This window comes from Hirundo rustica, chromosome 5 (assembly GCF_015227805.2).
Source record: "Hirundo rustica isolate bHirRus1 chromosome 5, bHirRus1.pri.v3, whole genome shotgun sequence".
Lineage (NCBI taxonomy): Eukaryota > Metazoa > Chordata > Aves > Passeriformes > Hirundinidae > Hirundo > Hirundo rustica.
This window is the reverse complement of record NC_053454.1, coordinates 14562647-14582747: the sequence shown is the minus strand read 5'-3', so window position 1 is coordinate 14582747 and position 20101 is coordinate 14562647. Positions and strand designations below refer to the sequence as shown.

General features: G+C 40.3%; 1 protein-coding gene across 1 annotated transcript in view; it reads left to right on the top strand.

The window, feature by feature from the left end:
• The first annotated feature begins 264 nt into the window (after positions 1-264).
• The window catches only part of FBXL5 (F-box and leucine rich repeat protein 5), a 35202-nt gene continuing 15365 nt past the window's right edge, over positions 265-20101 (top strand). Inside the window, exons 1-5 of the mRNA XM_040063847.1 lie at positions 265-415; positions 12262-12477; positions 14941-15036; positions 15820-16003; positions 18240-18422. Coding sequence (XP_039919781.1) covers positions 290-415; positions 12262-12477; positions 14941-15036; positions 15820-16003; positions 18240-18422 — 805 coding nt within the window. The 5' untranslated portion in view covers positions 265-289. The remainder of the gene's footprint in view (positions 416-12261; positions 12478-14940; positions 15037-15819; positions 16004-18239; positions 18423-20101) is intronic.

Here is a 20101-nt window from a genome sequence, read left to right as displayed (position 1 = left end):
GGCCTTCTCCAACCTCACTGATTCTGTAAATGTTTTTTACGTCCACAAGCTGCTATCTCGGCGTTGCCAAGGCAGCGGATCTCAAGTCGCGCAGTACTGCAGCTAACTCCAGCGGCCCTCAGGCCGTGACTCGGAGCGGGCGCGCAGCCACAGCGGGAATTCCCCGGCAGGAGCGGCCCGCGCCCAGGCGGGACCCGCGCCGCCGCTGCCGGCGGGAAGGGGCGGGACCAACGGCGCACGCGCGGGGCGGCGCGCGCGGTCACGCGGGGCGGGCGCACGCGCGGTGCGGATGCTCGCGCCGCCGGGAGCGGCGCGGCTCCATGGGGAGAACATGGCTCCCTTCCCCGAGGAGGTGGACGTGTTCTCCGCCCCGCACTGGCGCATGAAGCAGCTCGTGGGGCTCTACTGCGACAAGGTAGCGGGCCGGGGCGGCCCCCGCGCCGCTGCCCCGGGGCGGGAGGGAGGGTTCGGGGAGTGCGCAGCTGTCAGCGCCCCGGCCCCGGCGGTAACTTCTGCCCTGCGCTGCCGCGGGGCTGTTGAGTCCCTCCCGGGCTGCCGGTGCCGCTCCCCAGCCGCGCGGGGCTGGGGCTGCCCTCGCTGCCCCGCCGGGCAGGGCCGGCCGGCGAGCGGGCGCCGTGCCCCGCTCCGCCCGGCGCGGAGGGGCGGCGGTGCCGCGCAGGGAGCGCGCCGGGAGCGCGCCCGCCGCCCCGCGCAGCCCGGCAGAGCCGCCCGCGGGCCCGGCTCCCTGCGCGGGCCCGGCTCCCTGCGCGGGCAGCGCCCCGGCCGTGCCTGTCAATCAGCCGGGCAGGGCGCGGGGCGTGCTGCCCGCTCACGGTCTGCCAGGGGCCGTGCTCGCGGTTCTGTGCACGGCGTTCAGCTAGTGAGTGGCGTAAAGCTACCTTCGGTATGTTCTTTTATTTTATATAGATGTAATTTTGCTCGTGGACGAAAGTAATTTTTATTCCTGCATCACGGTAGTTAAGTAATCAAGGCTGGTGTGTCACCTGAAAGGCAAACTTCCCTGCAGCAGCTTTTGAGTGTTGTGGGAGGGTTTTGGGCAAATACTTAGCAGCCAGCACTCCTACAGCAAGAAGTTGTGCCTCCCATCTCCGCGCATAAATGGCTGTTTGGAGAAGCAGATTGGCTACAGGCATTTGAAAGGAAGGTGAAGTTACATGAGAGGCAGTTAAAGTAGCTTAACTGCTGCCAGCAGCATGGGGGAGTTATCCTTCCTTCCCGATTTCCACATGCCACCTTGCACTCCTCTGGGATTCACCAGATCCTTTCGTGTGCCTCTTCCGTTTGCTGATAGGTTAAAGAAAACCCCGAGATGTTTTTTTGCAGGATTTGCTAACTGGACAGGCTGAACACAGGGTCTGGCAGGAGAAGAGGAAACCTTATGTAGTTTCTTTCACTTTGCCTTTTATCTGAGAGTACATTTGCAATCATCTTAATCTGCGGGGCAGAAAACTTTGTAATGTTGTAGCAGAGTGGATTTTATTTGAATGGAAACAAACACGCCTACTGACTCCTGGTAGCTATTTCAGCGTATTGTTGACAGCAGCTGAACAGGTTTCATTTAAACCTCCAGATCTTGTAGTCATTTGGGTTTTGTTCTTAGAGAGGCATTTTGGTTACTTTTATTGAGCCTCCCACAAAGTTTTGACCAAATTTACCATGCCCGATAAAACTTCCTGGGGAGCAGTTTTCCTAAGTTTTGCAAACTTTCCTAAGTATTGCAAAATTTGATTAAAACTATCCAGTTTGTAATTTTCATAACCTTTCATTTTTCAACAGTTTTTATACAGGAATTTGCTTGCTCCCTTTTTTCTTTGAATAAGTGCAAGCATGAAGGAATGGCACTTTTTAAAAAAATAGTGCTCAATTTTACATCCTTTAACCCTGTTTCAGAACCTGAGGCCTGTGCCTTACCTGTGGCTTTTATGATGCCAGCTTTGCTCCAAGAAAAGCTTCCAGATTGTTTTTGAATTTCCTTCTTGTGTGACTGAGATGCTGCAATTAGATAAGTCTGTAGTTCTGCTTACAGGGCAATTGTAATCTCCAAAGCCATGCTCTTTATAAGTTCAGTTTGACCTTGAGGGTTCTTTAATTTTGTGAGTTATATGTTACTTGTGTTCATCAGGTTCCCTGTACGCTGTAATATAGTTGCTGCTAGTGTCTGAATTTAGTAAATTCCACCAAATTTTAGTGAGGGTGAAATGGGCCCATCCATGCTCTGCTTCTCAGGAGAACAAGTACGTGTTTCTGATGGATTAAGTACATAGGCAGTTAATCCTTTAGGACAGAGATACACAGTTTATTTTGTTCTTCCAGGACTTCCTGTGAGACAGAACAGTAAACTGGACATTTAGGCTAATTGGTACTTTAGGAAAGTTATCCTGCTTTTTTAGCTGTTGCTAGCGAAGGTCTCACTTTACCTTTGATGCATTCTTAAATGGCATTTTTACCTGTGTTGTGTACATTGGCCTGGATTTGGATAATACAAGTAATTATAACTATGTTTAATAAGGAAATCCACTCTATTATCAAAACTATCTCCTATTCTGATGATAAGAAAATTCATTAAGTGCTCTGTGGACGTCCCCCCTGTAGGTAGTGGAGTGCTACAGCAGACAGTCTTTATAACTAAAATGCTTGTCCTAATGCCTGACGTCATCTTTGCTACAGATAGAGCCGATTCTGTTTTCCCATCTCTAGTGAACTGTTGTTCTTCGTTTTCAGAAAGGTCTTGTGCCAATTTGCAGTTGTAGCCGTGTCCTCCATCTTAGTTATGTGTTCTGTGGCTTAAGCAAACGGATTCATTCTACTTCATCACATGGGTCACGCTTGCTGTACCTCAGCGTACTTGTTGCTTTTGTCAGAACGAAGCTGCCATTCTCTAACAGTTTAAGCTATCTGACTGCTGCTATTATGACTGCCTGCCTCTCTGGCTCCCATCGGTGCTTGAGGTGACTCACAAAGGCTCCAGACTGGCAGAAAACATTTTTTTTTTTGAAGCAGGGTAGGTTTTCTGTTGATGTAGTGCTGCCAGCAAGCACCGGTCAAATCGGTACTGAAGCCAGTGGGAGGCAGAGAGTGGGACTGTGGCAGCCAGCAACTGGATTGACTGAAGCTACTGTGAAACCTCAGCCTAATTATGTCTGTGTTTTCCTGAAATCCTGTGCAGAACGGGACAATGCTGGGGTCGCATAGAGCAGATTTGTTGTTCTGCGGTTCTTTTTTTAACAGCAACGTACTTGCCTTATGCTATTCTGAGGACTGGTGCTCAAATTCCTTTTCGTTTTTGTCATTAGACTCCTATCCTGTATGGAGCACTATGCACTCATCCAAGTCAGCATGCTGATGTCCAGTGAGGCGGTTTCTATTGCATTATGGTCTTGTGTTTTCTGCACTCGAGAATGTGCCACTTGTGTAATACCAGCTTGCCTAGCTGTGTCTGAAAGTATCTTATCTGTCACAAATGAAGCAGCACGGACTTCAGATAATACTGAAAATCTCATTTTGGTTTGGCTGGAAACTGGTAGCTCGGGCTTGAGTGCACTGGTTGCAGGTGCTTGAGCTACCCTGCGATTTCCTGGAGACTTACTTTGCTGTAAGGCAAAACAATACCAAAAACCTTTGAGAAATCATGATCTCTATGTAACGTGCATCATTCTCCTTTTAAGTAGTTTATTTTACCAAAAGGAAGCTAGATTCTTTTTTCTAAACAAATTTACTGGCCAGTTGTTACTTCTTACAGCTTCAAGATTGGGACTGCTCAAGTAGCAGACTCGTCTACATACAGACTGTGATAAAATTTTGGCTAGGCCTTCCTCAGAAGCACCTGGTCTTCCAGTATGGGATTTCACACTTCCTGCTCGCTTGTGGAGTTACTGCAACCAAAGCATGTTTTCAAATCTTTGTGTTACAGAATTGCCTAGCAAGTTTAGGGTGCTTTAGGAACAGGAAAAATGATTGCACTCTTAAATGCTGTAATGCAGATATCGGTGTTTGATTGCTTTTTCTCATGTCTTTCTGCCTGCCTTTCAAAACTAGTGAGGGACTTCATACTGTGGCTGAGTGTTTGTAATAACTGGCTGCTGCTGGAAGGGTTAATTGCTGATGATATCCTTTGTGCTTGTCTGACCCCTTGACGAGCAGCTAGTTCATCTAGGGAACTGAAGCGAAAGGTGATTCAGTAAAACTGGCTCACTAAGAGGTCAAACAAGCTCCAGAATCAGGTTGTTGGTATGGGAGGGAACAGGATGAATCATGGCAGGAGGGAACAGCTGCTTTAATAGCTCAGCTTTATTGTGAAACCTTTGAGTGTTTGAGCAAAAACATCTAAGGTCCTTCTTTTGTTTGTCTGTCTTCAGTCTACTGTGATCTCATCTTTCTACAAAAGATCTCTGCAGTTATTTCTCATGGTTCAGTAATTGCTTTGGCTAGTTCTTCCTGGAAATTTGGATCAATTTTGTCATATTCTGGTGACTTGAATGCATTGAACTTGCATAAATATTTAACTAGTATTTTTCTTTTCTAGTCTACACTTCTGACTCTTTGCTAAAAATTATAACCGTAAATATTTTCCTAATTAATTATTTCGTGCAGACTTAAGCAAAGAAGGCGTTCGGTTTTTCTGTTGTCATTTGCTTTTCCGGTTAAATAGTTGACTTAAAGTATCACTTCTTTTATAATCTGTGTTCTCTGTCCTAATTTGAAGTCTAAATGCTGTTCTGTTCAACTTACCTGCAGTTACCTTTGGCTTCTGCTGAAGAGAATGAATTGTTTTCATATGTTAAATTTGTGATTTTCTTATGTCATCTGTAGTATGATGAACTGTTTAGGAGTGAAAAATACTCCAAATGAGGCTGTTTTGGCATTTTAAAGTATTGGACAGGGCATTACATGACCACGTTAAGGTCATACTTTTTGTGGCAGCCAGGGGGACTGAAATCTGAAAAACTGAACCAATTATTAACTTAGAACTTACTGTTTCAAAGTGAAATGTTTTACCCCTGATGCTCTTGAGAACAGAAAATGCCTGTTCTGATAAGTGTATATGTGTTTCTAATAAAAAAAATGTTGGTAAAGCTTTTGCTCTCCTTTTGAAATCCCTTTTCAATATTTCAGTACACTGCCATTCATTTTCCAGTGTTGGTTCAAACAGGTGTGTGTTGATTTAGAAATAAATAGTTTTTGGTCATTCCCAGTTAATTTCTGTAGCACTGAGCATCTGCCTTCACCTATGTTTAGGATAAAAGAGCTACTTGAGATGTTTAGTCCTAGTAAGTCTGCAAACTTAGGTGGGCTATGCTGTCTTACACGGGCAAAAGATGGAAGGAAATTCCTTTGTTGATAGAAGGAAATTAAATCTTATTAGCATCCAGAGATAGGCGAGCAATATGTTGTTGTCTTATGTCTGTTTCATCAGGGCCTGTACCAGTTATCTTTCCATCTTAGCTTTGGGATCCTGAATAGTTCAGTAACTTTTTCCCATACCTTCTGGGAAATGGCAGCTTTGAATTATTGTTTTTCTGAAGAATAATATTTTGAAAATGAATCTGGAAGTGAGAATGTGTTTTCAATATCTACATTTTAAAATAAATGTGTTTCGAGTGCTACAGGAGATCTGAAATGAGGGACAACAGATAAAATGTGTTCGGGGTTTTTTTGAGGTTTTTCAGAGCTGCATCACAATTTCACTCTTTTTTCAGGACACTTCTAGCACTTGTTGCTACCTTGTCATAATTTCTTTAATTTTATCTATCAGAACACATATTTTTTTCTTACCAGATGCTTTTATGTCTTTTTTTACCTGCCAGACATGGTAGCAGTTTTTCTGCCAAGTAGCTGCTTATTAACTATTTTTGCCCTTGCATTGTATGAAAAAAATTTTCTTTTCACCTTTCACATACTGCTCTGATCTTTCATCCTCTCTCCCATTCTGCTCTGGAACGCAGAAACAACCCACCTTTGTCCGTCTCTGCTTTAAGCAAGAATTTATTCTCTCACATTCTGTGTTACAAAAAAACCCCCAAACAAACAAAAAAAAAAATACCTCCCCCCCAACCAAAACAAAACAAAAAACCACAACAAAACAAAAACACACACAAAAACAAACAAACAACAACAAAAAAAAACCCAGAAAACCCACCCAAAACAGATGCCTTCTAAAAATCCAGGAACTGTAGTTACTGTGCATCAGTGTTAGTACAGATTTTGTACAGTTATCCTAGAATACGCTTTAACTGATGAAATACTACAAGTTGTAATTCTTGAGACTTGGCTTTTTGCTTTTGCAGTTAGTGCCCAGGATGGATTAAGCTGGAGTGGTGAATTTTTCCAGTGCCCACCTTTGTGTTAGGAACTTGTAGTGAGACTGATGCAGAGGTGCAAAGACATTTTTGTTGTGATTCTGTTTTGTGTGTTACTGTAGTGGGAGATTTCTCTCCTGGGACTTCAAGTATGGCCTGACAGAAGGCCAGAAGACCAGGTCTTAGTAGGAACCTGTATCCTTGAGGGTATAAGACAGGAAAGTCTTCCATGGTATGTAAAATAATGTGACACAGATAGATAAATAACACCAAAGTTACAAGCGTTCATCATCCTGTCATTCAAGGCCCTTTGTAGCTCATAAATTTAGTAGCTTTTTAATTGGTTTTAAATTTTTTTTAATTCTTTTTGATTCTTCTCTACAGACCTGGTGACAGGTTTTGTTCTTCCAGCCTTGGTAAGCTTCTGCCTGTGGAAATCACATGGTGAATGAGGCTTAGCTGATTTTATCAGTGCATCTTGAGCTGTGCATTCTACGGTGAACCCCAGGGGGATCTGACGCTTGTAGCAATTGCATCACTGAAAATTTTGGTTGAGTTACTCCCATGTTGTTACTCATGTCTCGTTGTGAAATGCTCTTCATGATTCAAAATCTGATTTATAGGTGTTCATTAGACAAGATTGCCTGCGGATGTAGTACAGGACAGTGATATCGAAGACACCAGTAAAAATGGAAATACAGGAGGTTTTTTCTCTGTTCCCTTATGCTTGGCATTTATCAACTTGATCTTAGCCTTTGAAAATAGGATGAGGTTTTACCTTCCCTTTTGCCACTGATCCTTGAAAACAAAATAATTTTGTAATTTTGTGTGCGTGAATCTTGTGTACTGTTTGTTGGTTGGTTTTGATTTGTGGGCTTTTTTGTTTGTTTTGGTTTTTTGTTTGATGAGTTGGGCTTTTGAAAAGCTATTTCAAGGCTTCAGTGATGCTTCGAAACAACTAGATTACGCATAGGGTGGGGTTGCTTTGAGAAGACAACAGCAGAAAGAAGGGCATTTGAAAGCTTTGAATTTCTTGTTGAGTTCTGCCAGGTTCTGTCCTTCCTGCTTAACTAATTGGTATTATTTTGGATTAACCCCTTGCCAAGAAAAGTGCCCAGGGTAGAAAAGAGTTTTCTCCCCTGATTTGAGGCTTCATACACATAAACAGGTGGGAGTGTGAAAGAGTTTAGCTAATTCCCTTACTGTTCACCTTGTATACCTTTACGTAAAGAACAAGCCAAGGAGAGGTGACACTGAGAATAGTCATTCTCTTGGCTAGGCTAGCTCAGCACCCATGTTTTTCCTTGGAGACAGTATCAACTGAACTTCTTGGGGATTCCCAAGTAAGACATGGCTTATAACTAGGTGTTACTAGTGCTCCAACCAGGTGAAAAATTAAACCACTAAAAGGCAGAGCTCCTTCCTGAATTAGTACACCAGGTGGGTTCATCTTGCGGCTGCACGATTGCTAGCACATGTTCCAGGGAGGCAGCAGGAATGTACAGTTGGAGGCAGGGCTGCTCCTTCGGTGTTTCCTTCTCCCTAGCCACGCCCTTCACTTCCAGCAGATTAAGTATAACATGAAACCACATGCTCTTGCTGTTGACACAGGCACTACTTGTTACAGTTTTTGTTCCTCCATTTTCCTCTTCCTGAAATGGAGATAAATACCTCTGCAGAGTCCAGGTTTGTTCTTTGAATTTTAGTGCTACTGCATGTGCTGAGTGCTAATACCTAAAATACCTAATGCTGTAATGGTGAAAAGATACAGCTGACTAGTAATGCCTGCTTCTTTTTTACCCTGCTGCTATTCTGTTCTAAAAATCAGTTGGTTTTCTTTGATAGAATTGTAGAATAGGATCATAGAATATTCTGAGTTGGAAGGGACCCCTCAGGATCATAGAGTCCAATTCTTGGCCTTGTGCAAGAATCCCAACCCCAGGAGTCACAGCCTGTGCCTGACAGTGTTGTCCAAAAGCTTCTTGAACTCCTGTCAGGTTTGGTGGTGTGACAGCTTCCTTGTGGAGCCTGTTCCAGTTCCTAGCCACCTTGTGGGTGAAAAACTTTTCTGATATTTTTCCCGATATCTTTTTTCTTTTGATCAGAACAGTCTACCAGCTCCATAATGAAAAATATACCACTGTTTTTTTAATTAGTTTTAAATCTGCTGAGTTAACTAGTGGTAGGAGTAATTACATTGATTATCAGGAATATTATGTCTTTTATTTCATATCCTGTGGCTATCAGCTGATTGTGTAAGTCTTAATGTAGTTATACATGGAAAACAGAATATAGAGGAATGACCTGTCAAAAATGTATCTTGGAATGACACGTGAAAAAGAATAATTGGTCGAGAAGACCAGGAAGAAAAAAATGTCTTCAATTTTTTTTAGATTCCAGACTGAATTTTTAAGGTGAGTGGTGGTTCAGAATTCAGATGCTGATAGGGAAACTTTCATTTGAAATTAAGCGGTTTGTGAATTTGTAGCCATATTAAACTCTTTAACCTTGAGAAATTACTCCATTTTAAATTTGTGAAATCTGTAGGGAGAGTGGAAAAATAAATTTTTCCTCTCCTATTCTCCTTCCTCATATTTTTGTAGTTTTCCAGCTTGTAGTTGGGAATAGAGATGCTCGTAACTGGGAACGTTAGCATGCAGCATAGACTTTGCTTACTGCTGTGCTAGTCTGATATTTCTTTATTCCTTTTTGCTGCTTTCTCCTTGTCAGTTCATACTATGCTTGGAAGGAAGATGCAAACATTTTTCACTCCTTAAATGTATTTTTGGCATAGTTAGTGGGAAAAAACTTTTAGTTTACTCACTGTAAACCAACTTTACTGGAAAATTAATTTCCTTCTTCTAAGAAGACATTTTTCCATATTGGTACATGTATAAAACACTTCCAGAAACCAAGTTAAATACTGTGTTTTGTTGGTGATTTAATTTGCAGTTTTGAGCTTCCTTATTTATTCATGATATTGTGGATAGAAATGTCTCCGTCTTTATCAGACAGAAAGTTTAATTTTTTAATGAAAGCACTAATGCCATGAGGGAGATGCAAGAGTTGAGCATAGAGTTATTTCAGTTGAGTGGCATGAACATGAAGCACTGTCTAAAGAGCAATTGCTGTTAATATTGCCAGTGTTGGTATCTTGTTCTTAAGGCACAAAAATTAAAGTGTGTTTCAGTAAGAAAGATGTATGTTTGCTCCAAGTCTGTACATTCATCTTGACCGCGTTAATGGCTCTGTTAGAGTCAAATGAGTTGGACACTCACCTAAAACTGGCATATACTTGTCTGAGCTACAAAGATTTTTAAGTATGGCTATGCTTTAATCACATCATTTATTTTCTTTTTATAAAGGTTTAATAAATAAAGTTAGTACCAAAATTAAAAGCTCCTGGCTACTTCTAGATAATGTCTGGATCAGCCGTAAGTCTCTGAAGTGTTTCTAACAGACTTTGCAATACAAAGGACTGACTGTTGTTTGGATAGTTGCTCAGGCTGTTTGGATTATGAATAATTCTTAAATTTCAGGAGCCACTAAAACTGTTGCTCTTGTGGTACTGCTCCTCAATTAGAATTTGCATTCCAAAGACAAAACCAGTTGTGTTGTAATGTACGGCTGTTTAAATGTAATGTCTTCAGAAGCTCCCAAGTTTTTTGAACACTGGTGGCTGTGGTTTAGTGCGGTGTATTTTAAGCCTGTTCAGGGTTCTCACATGCACCGTGCTTTATATTTTTGATGTCAACAAGATTCCACAGTACAGTCCATTTCCTCCCCCGTGCATTCTCTCTTTGAATTTGAGGGTGTGTGGTTTTTCTTCTTTTACTACTAAACTCTTGCACTAGTTTTCCTTGTTAGAGCTGGTGAAAAGTGGATCTTGGAATGGAGTGGCTGCTGTCTGTTAATAGTCTTGGTCCCCCATCATGAGACTTCATCAATCCTGGTAATGAAATTATGAGTCTGACCGAGTGACTTTGTTGCTAGGCTACCTGTCCTCTGAAAAGCCAGCTGTTCTCAGCTTTGGCTGACCTTTTTAATAACAGTGATTTCTGATTCAAGTATAGTTACTGGACTTTGATATCCTCTTGATAGGTCTTAATCTGTTGGATATCTGCTGTAAGCCTCAGTAGCAGAGGTGGATATATGAGTGCTTCATACGGTGGCTTTTATAACAATCCGTTTCTAATGGATATTCTTAAATTGCATGCACAAAGAGATTATTTATTTATTCCAGATTTGTGGATGACAGTAGGTAGATTCAACGGAACATTTTGTGTCTTGAAAAGGCTTTGAGTCAAGATGATGAGAAGATGCTAGATTTTTATCAGAACCAATTTCCTGATTTGTTTTTAAAGTCAGCAGTGGAATACTGTAGATGTGTGTAACTTTCTGTTACCCACTTCAGCATTACATTTTTAAGTCAATCAAAATGTTAAGCATTTGGGAGCAGGTGGGATTCTTGGAGGGAAAAGGGTCTTTGGGTACTGCCTCTGGTCACTTTGTGAATCCTTATGGGTACAATGAACCGGCTCAACCCTCTCCTTAATCAAAGGAAATGCCACCTGCGGCACCACAGTTCATTATTGAGATGTGGTGCCGGGGGGTCAGGAAGCTGTCCTGAGGAGTTGCTTCTGTGCCCGTCACTCAGGCTTCTGCTTTTCAGTGTGGAAAGTCAAGCTCTCAGTTTCACATAGTATCACTGCTCCTAGTACTGCATTCTCTGAGCATAGGGTGGGATTGAAATGGCCTTTGAAGCCCAGATCTTTTCCCATTAGGGGGAAAACTTCAAATCCTAAGAGTGTTTTATAGACATCAATTTTTTCTGACTTCTGTCAGTAGTTGGTCTAAAGCATATTGGAAAAAAACCCCAAAACCCAATCAAAAAACCCTCTAAAACCTGGCTGTGTTTTCTCTCTTCTGGAGCTAAGTAACTTTGTCTTTCCATAGTGAGAGTCATTTTGCTCATATGTACAGCATGTAATGTACAGCATGCAATGCTGACTTGGAGTTGCATAAGAGTTTGGCAGGTGTCCAGCATGTTTCACAGTTGCATTTTGCTGGTGGCTACCAGGAAGTGGCAATGCAATGTCACAATGAGTATGTACATTTGGGGATTTTTAATGAAAAAAAGTTTTGCGTATCTCAATTTGTATTTACTTTTGATGTAAGTATTATGTGTGAACGTGTATGTCTCAGATCCTCATTTCTTGTAAAACCCGTAAATTCCAGAGTCTTTGTAGCTAAGCCACTTCTGAATATTGAGGTAGCTTATTTTCTGAATTGAAGTCTGCTTTGAGTGCTTAGTCTTGTATACTGCTGTAGACTATGCTTCTTGAAGCTGCACATGGAATAAAGCATAAGAACAGAAAAGACCCTGGTTTTCAATGTTCACTGAAGGAAAATGCAATTTTAAAAGGTATTGTTGCTGATGGCGACAGTACATATGTAAAAATGACACTAGTGTATTACCTAGAATTTTGATCTATCTTGATTTGTTGGGTTTTGCTCCATTAGAAAGCTTCTCCAACAGCTAATGTAGTTTTTATTCATTAGTAGGACTCAATATTCCTTGTGGATAATACATCCCTAAGGATGGGCTCAGGGGCCTATGTTTAGGCTTTTTGGTATGGACAAAAATGTGGATTGGGAAAGGGCCTAAACCTGTCCGTAATCTGCTGGGTTGGGGAGATTGCATTGACTTCTACCAGGAAATCTTTCTACATTTGTTTACCTCAGTGTTTCACAAGATTTGGTTTATGTTGCTTAAATACAACTTTGATTTTACTGGCTTCATTTTATGTTAAAAACTGAAGGTGTTCACCTTTTGTATGTAAGGGGAGCAGTGAATCCATTGGATCTAATACCTATTCCAGGGATTTAACTTGAATTTGACATGATTTTCATTGTTTTTTTAATGAACTTTTCTTTCTCCTAGCTTTCCAAGACCAACTTCTCCAACAACAATGATTTTCGGGCTCTGCTGCAATCTCTTTATGCCACATTCAAGGAATTTAAAATGCACGAGCAGATTGAAAATGAGTGTATCATTGGTTTGCTTCAGCAACGTAGCCGGACAGTGTACAATGTGCACTCGGACAACAAACTCTCAGAGATGCTTAGCCTTTTTGAGAAAGGGTTAAAGAATGTGAAGGTAAGTAGACTCACCTTATGAGAGATTTGTGACCTGAGAAAAACACGCTGTGATTATATATTACTTTCCCTTGACTCTTCTTCATTTTTGCCATGAATAAACTAAGGAGAAAGAAGAAACTTTTTTGTGTTTTTGATACTTTCTAGTCTGAAACACAAATTCTTTTGCCATTCACCACAATTACTAAATTTCTGGTTGTCCTGGTTTAGGGCAAATTTGGGAGAAAACCCCTGAACGGGGCGTCCCTCTGGGGAGCAAAGCCAAATGGCCCCTTCCCCCAAAACTGGTCCAGGAAAGAACTTCCTTGGACAAAAGTGGAAAAAACGTATTTGTTTAACAAACAAAGTGCCCACAAGCACAAAGAGTGAATAATACGAAACACTAAAACCTTTAGTTGCTCTGAAGTGAGATAGTAAATTCAGAAAGTCCTTGCTGTGGGTAGCTCAGCTCTCCCAGTCTCCCGTCAGTCCTTCTGGAGGTCCAGGCCCTGGTGGGCCGCCGGTGTGAGCTCCCGGTGCTCCTCTGGGTTTTTCAGTCCAGGGCAGGTTTGAACAGTCCCAAGAAAAAGAAAAAAAACCAACCAAAAAACCAGTCCAGGAGCTTCTCTGCTTCAGCTAGCCAAGGCTAATTAAAAGCAGAGGAGATCTCTGTCCTGTTGCTGCTCTGTGCTTCAGACAAACCACCAACCGGAAAAGGAATGCAGAGGAGTGAGCGCTGTTTTCAAAACAAACTCCCGCTGCTTCTTATCTTTCTCTCTTGGAACTGGTCTTAAAGGCACAGAACTCAATATACAGCACAAACAGAACAGACAACTGGGGATACAAGCCTCATAAGGTCACCTAGTGAAAGACCTCATAAAGTCACCCTAGTAAAAATTCTTTTGAGAGGTGTGTTTTGCGAGACAGTCTTCACTGTATAATTCTAGGTGTTTTGGAGAGATAGTGTGGAAGTTTCAAATATAAAGACTGTTTTGCTAGCTGGTCAGAATTTATTTCTGGCTATAGAAATAATTATTAATTTGTTAGGGAACCTTGAGGATCTTCTTTTTGTGAAGCACAGCATTGTATTGTTGTCACAAATGGGGATGATTCCCAGGCTTACAAAAAAAACCCCAAAACCATTGTTTTATTCTGTGACTCATATACTCCTTCCAGTAATCTGTAGCTCAGCAGTCCTGGTAGTGAACCAATTGTCAAAGAAGTCTAAATATTATTTCTCCATCTGGCTTTTTTTGATGATGACTTATCTCTAAGTTCTTCTCCAGTAGAATTCTTGAATTCTTCCATTTCTTTCTCTTGGGGTACCTAACTCAACTCCCCCTTGCTGCTGCCTAAGAGCTATAGTCTCCAGTAGTCATTTGACATCCCACATTATACTTCTAGTATGTGTGGTCCAGATTTTCAGTAAGAAAAATACTAAATATGCAGTTGATTGCCTGCATTTTGCCATCTAAGCCTTGTTTTGACCTGGGAACCCTACAAATAATTTTTTTCCTATGCATAATAGAACTTAAGTTTTGTCTTGTTTCCATTAACAAATTAGGAGATGAAGGAAAGAGGGAAATTTGACACTTGGCTTTGTGTTACACCTTCTCTGATAGGATGCTAGTGTTACTCTGTTACTTGATTTCTTAGGTGTACAAACCCAGATTTCTTTAGTTCTCTTTAGGTACATTAACTTTAATTAACATTTAACTATTTTTAGGGGGTGATTAGTTGATTTAAACTGATGGTTTAAGCTTGTCTCTGTAATAGTCAGGGTTTCTTGATGTTGTAGAAGCTTGAAAAGAAAAGATTTGCAGTATGAGTTTGGAGGAACTTCTGTATGTTGCAACTACTGTGCAGATTTCAGAACCAGCTTCTTGTTAGTGACTCAGAATAAGCTAACAAATTGATACATGAGGTTGGACTAACTTGAACATTTAAAAGTCAGTTACATCTTTATTTAAGAGTTCTTTCAGTTTCCAAAGTAAAAATCTGTACAGCATATCTGACTGTAAATTCTGATTATAATTTGGAAGTTAGAATTTTAGAATAACTCAGGTAAAGTGTATTTGGTTAAGAGATGAAGTAGAACTGTTGTGTCCTAGAACACTTTATATACAAACCATGCAAATACTTAAATTAGTCTGCTGCTACTTTGAACTTTGTGTGAGATTGTAGATTGGCAGATTTCACTCTGCTCCAAAGTAAAGATGGGACTAGACAAACAAATTCATATATGCTAAGAAAATAAACTGGACTCCGGCAGGAAGGGAATTCTTTGCCCTGCCTGTTACCAGGCCAGTACAGAGTGTCAGCGTCATTAAGCAAACACATTCTTACCATGAAATAGAGCAAACCTGCTGCATGCATGAGAAGGGCATAATGGGCTTTCCTTTCAACCACTGCTTCATTGGATTGGTTCAATCCTTGGATGACTGGATGAGATCGGGTAATCATTGAGTCTTTGCTTTCTTCTCAGAATGAATATGAACAGCTAAACTATGCGAAACAGCTGAAGGAGAGATTGGAAGCCTTTACCAGGGATTTCCTTCCTCATATGAAAGAGGAAGAGGAGGTAGGTAACGATTTTCTTCAAATGTAATGGGAATCTTCCTTGGGGTTTGGAATAACTAAATAGGGACAAATGGCTCAGAGGTTCATTGTTTTTTCAGTTCTCTCTTTTTATTGCTATGCTAATTTGCATTCAGGACTGTGGTGTCATTGTTCAGTTCTCTGACTGGAAAGTGACAGGTTCTGGAACAGAATATATAGGACGTTTATGGTGAAATTCTAATTCTTGAAAAAATTGAAAACAGAACTCCAGTGGGGCTGGGGTTTGTTTGCAACGAGTAGTTAAAATGGATATGTAGCAAAACATAAATGAGAAAAGAGAGATCCTGTAAACCAGTGCTTCATGACTCAAACTGACACTCCCAAACAGCTTCTGACCTATATTTGAAACATAGACTAGTACTGCCAGTCTGATGATTTATGGGTATCCAAAAACTGGGAAGCATCTTCTGAAGTCTGTCCATGGGAAGTATTTTCTCATGTTTTTCCTTCCTACGTTGCCTTCCATGTGAGTATCTTGATAAGTTATATGGGTTAAACAAGTTTAATCCCTTCTCTATTCTGGTGGGGAAAACAATTAAAACAGCTTGCCTGATACTGTGCAGTGTTCTGTTAGAAAGCAGGGGGTTAGAATTTAAAGCTTCCATCATTCTGTCCATAGGTGCACTTAATGTATGACATGTTTTACTTTGAGAGAACTTGAAATAGGAAATTCTATGTTGGTAGGTCTTTGTAGCATTAGTGACTATTTCTGTCAGCACCAGATTTTTTTTTTCCTTTGTGTTAGGTTTTTCAGCCAATGTTGATGGAATACTTTACTTATGAAGAGCTGAAAGATATTAAGAAGAAAGTAATTGCACAGCACTGCTCACAGAAAGAGGCTGCAGAATTCAGAGGTCTCAGTAAGTGGAATCAAGCAGAAGAGCTTCAGAAGGTCTTTAAGTATTCTGTGGATGAGAAGGCAGATCAAGGTGAAGTATCTAATTAAAGTAGCTTTCAAACTACAGTTTTAATCTAAAAAGCCACACCAGTGATGTACCTAAAATTATGTACAGGCAGACAGTAGTTTATATAAAATGAGCCTATCTGCAAACCAGTTTTGAAATTTCAGAAACTGTTGTTTGATATGGGCATCTTGGCAGGTTGTAATGTAGATAATACTTCCCTGTTTACCTGTTCTCAACATTCTTCTCCTCACTTCCCTCACATGTTCATATTTGATACAATAAACAGATGGAAAATGTAATTAACTTCTAATTTCACACTTCCATTGAAATTATATTTTCTATTTGCAGACTCTGCATTTCATTCTTGGTTTTTAGGGCAGCTTTCTAAGCTTTTTGTGTTGATGTTTTAATATCACAGTATAGTTATCCAGGTGACAGTATTTCAAGTTAAAAACATTCACCTTCTCAGCTCCACTCCCTAGCTTTCCTGGACTGCTCAGGAATGAGAAAGGACCTGTGAGTGTGGACTAGTGCAAGGGAATGAATCTGTGCAGCTTGTGAATAGGTCAGATGAAATGTGTGTTCTGAAAGTGGATATTTATTTTGCATTTGTCTCTAGCTGCCTTTTCTGCTTCTTTTTGAAACTTAGAATAAATGGATAACTACTAAAGTAGACTTCAGCCTTGTTTTATGACTGCTGAATCAGCCTAAGTTGTCAGTATTTACAGTTTTCCCTCTTAACAAAAAGGAATTGATGCCCCAAGGAAGGGGAGTTAATGCACCAAAAGTGTAATGCTGGTGTAAGCCTGATACGTAGAGCAGGCTCTCATGGACTGAGTTTGTGATGTTGGTAAGATGTGCTGCTCTCATTAGAAAAACTTTACTAATTACTCTGTAGTCAGATTTTTTTGATGAAACTTGACTTCTCTGAACTACTCAACTGGTCGTTTTCTGCCCTCCAGGTGAAGCCTTCAGAAAAGATCATGGTCCATTCTGTGAAATACTATTGAGTCTTTACAGATGAATGTGACAGACGTAGCTTTGTGGCATTACTTGCTGTTAAATCTATCTGAGATAGCAGTTTTGGGACAGTAGTAATTCTGGAATCGTCGTGTTTTTAGACATCAGGAGAGGAGAGTATGCATTCATTGCATTAATTTTTTAGAAAGAGAAGAAAGTAACATAGCTTGCAGTCCTATGCAGGCTTAACTGCATTTTCCTGAGAAATTCTCTGTAATTCATGTGGCAACATGCTAGTTGTACAAATAAATGCATTGATTCATCAAGTGAACCTGTATTTAATTATATTTTTTGAAGTAGCAATAGCTTATCACGTGGTTAAGTTTACATTATGGTCACTTTTGAAGCTTCTTTGCAAAAACAATTCTGATGCTTCTCTCTCTGTAGAAGTTCTAGGCACTTAAGAAGTAAAACCCCCTGCTATTTTGTAGGACTCTGAAAACTCCTTTAGAAATATTTTTAGGAAATAATTCAAGGAAATAGTTCTGAAACAAAACACTAAAAATCTCTTAAAACAGCCAAAGGCCTCACTAACCAAAACTCTGAATTCGGTATTTTATATAGTTTGCAGCTCTCTTTGCAGTATGGGGATCAGGGAGAGCTGTTGGAAATAGTTCCTACTGCTGTCCATTGAAGTATTAATTACAGTGGTCAAATTTTAGTCTCATCTAGTACTTAGTATTACTTTACAGCCTGAATGGCTCATCACCATTCAGAAGTTAAAATTGTCAATGCCAGCAGCTAAAGCTAGAAATAAAATTCAAGACAGGTGCAAAGAGTTGAGCATGAACTTTTCTGTGTACCAGTCAAGAGGCTGAGCGCTTCCAGCGAGAGTGGTCCCAGCTGGTAGGTGCTGCGTGCTAGTACTGTTTCCTGGGAATGTGGCAGACCAGGTACAGATACCATCTGCAACAGAAGGCATTTTTCTTAAAGCATTTCATTTATAGCAGGTATGGCTTTCATCTTTCTGTGGTTGAGTAGCATTGATTCACTCCTTTTTTTTTTGAATGAATGAGCCAGATGAGAAAGTGGCAGACAGAAAAATGAGTTGGTTTGTTGCTGTTGTTCAAGGTGTTGTTACAGTGAAAGATTTTAAAGCCAAACCAATACCTATCTTTAACAGTTGCTAAAATTTTTTCAGACACATTTTTTTCATTGTTCTAGTCAAAATGTGTGTTCCACTACTGTTATTAAAGCTGTGAGGCTGTGCTTCACTTAACACACACTTTCTGTATTTCAGAAACCGAAGTAACAGGGCACACCACAAATATTACTAATCTCCCTCCTGAAGTAATGGTGACCATTTTCAGTTACCTTAACCCTCAAGAGTTATGTCAGTGTAGTCAAGTAAGCACTGAATGGTCACAGTTGGCTAAAACTGGATCTCTGTGGAAGCATCTTTACCCTGTTCGCTGGGCCAGAGGTAAGTTACATTTACCTTGTTTGAAAGCACATCAATTGTCAGAACTTTTGAGCCTGTGAAAAAGTGTTTTAGTATAGGCTGAGCCTGACAGCTGAGCACGGGAGGTTTACCTTTTTGTCCTGAAACTTGATTCAGTGTTAAAAATCCCCAAAACATACTTCCATCTTGCAGAAATAAGAAACTAGAAGTTGTTTTGGTTAAAACTCATGAGTACATTTTGTATCCAGTTTACCTTGTTTTACTGAGGCAAAAAAAAACCCCCTTTTTTTGCTTGTATGAATACTAATAATATGTTCAATAATACAACATCTGAATGATTTAATAATCAAAGGTGTTTTGAATTTTAAGTGCTGCTGTTACACTTATATCACTAAAATAATTTTCTTAGGTTACCAGGTAGAAATGAAATGCATAACTGCAGAAAGGAAGTTCAAAATAAGTGGAGTTTTAAATGTTTCCTCACAATCTAGTCAAGCTTCAAAGAAAACTGAATGGATGTTTAGTTTTAGTATTGATTTTTTAGGTGTATTACTTCAGTAACTTCTGTTGCAGTGAATGTTTTTTAAAACTTCATCGAACTCCTCAAACTCTTATTTTAATTAGACTTTCCTCTTGAGAAGTGTGATCTTTGCAAAAGTACCTGTTCAAATAGACAAAATACTCTGTATTCCAATGAGGCCAGTTACAAGTCATCAGAGTGTATTTGTAGCTTTATGTCTATATTTATGTGAGTATTAAAGAATCACTGGAGTATGGAACTGCAGGCTTCAGGGTGCTGCTGCATCACCGTAGTTCAGTAAAAAGAGAAAGTATGCTGTTTAATAAGTCTTTTGTATGCCTTTAAGAGAGAAAGCTGTGTTTATATAACTTAGCTTTAGAGATACATAAAAACTAAAAACTTCTTTGTCTTCTAAAATTTGTACAAGGCTGAGAACTAAATAACTTCTAGGTCTAAATTTTTTGGGGGGGGAGTAAATCTTCCTGAAAATGATGGTTTGGTACCTGAGCTTCCAAAGACTGAGTAGAAAGGCTCCAGAGTTCGAATTCTTAAATTTGCATTTGCAGCATAGTTATCTTGATAATTCAATGCTGCACAGACATCCAGAATAAAAAGATAATTGACAACTGCTTAAAATGAGTGCTTCTAAACCTGGTTTGGCACAACCGGAAGCTGGTCTCATGACCATGTTTGTACTATTGCAGTTGTTTGTGCAGAAGTGCTGTAAACTGGGAGGAAGCTTCTCAGATGGGATTTGCTGCCACAGGGAGGGAAAAAGAATTGTAGTTTTATGTAGGCTTAGTTAAGTTTCTAACTTTTTTTCCCCTCCTAGTACACAGAAGACTTCTGAGGCTTCTTATGTAATATGAAGATAGGTTAAAGATGATGAGAAATGTTACCAAAACTTCACAGTTGACAGTCAATTAGGATTTAATTGTCATTGTGTTATTCATAGAAGAAGCCTTGTTCTTTTAGATACTACTCAATAGGAGTTGCTCTTGCTTTAGGAAGAGTAAGGTTCACCCCTGTGGGACAGTTAAATGAGATGGTTTCTTTCTCAGTATGTCTGCATCGAGGGCAGCACTGCCATATATCCAAACCAGAAGTAAATTAATGCCCCCAAAGGGGAAGGGGTGCTCAACCAGCTAAAACAGCAAGGCTCTTGCTGATCTTCACCTTC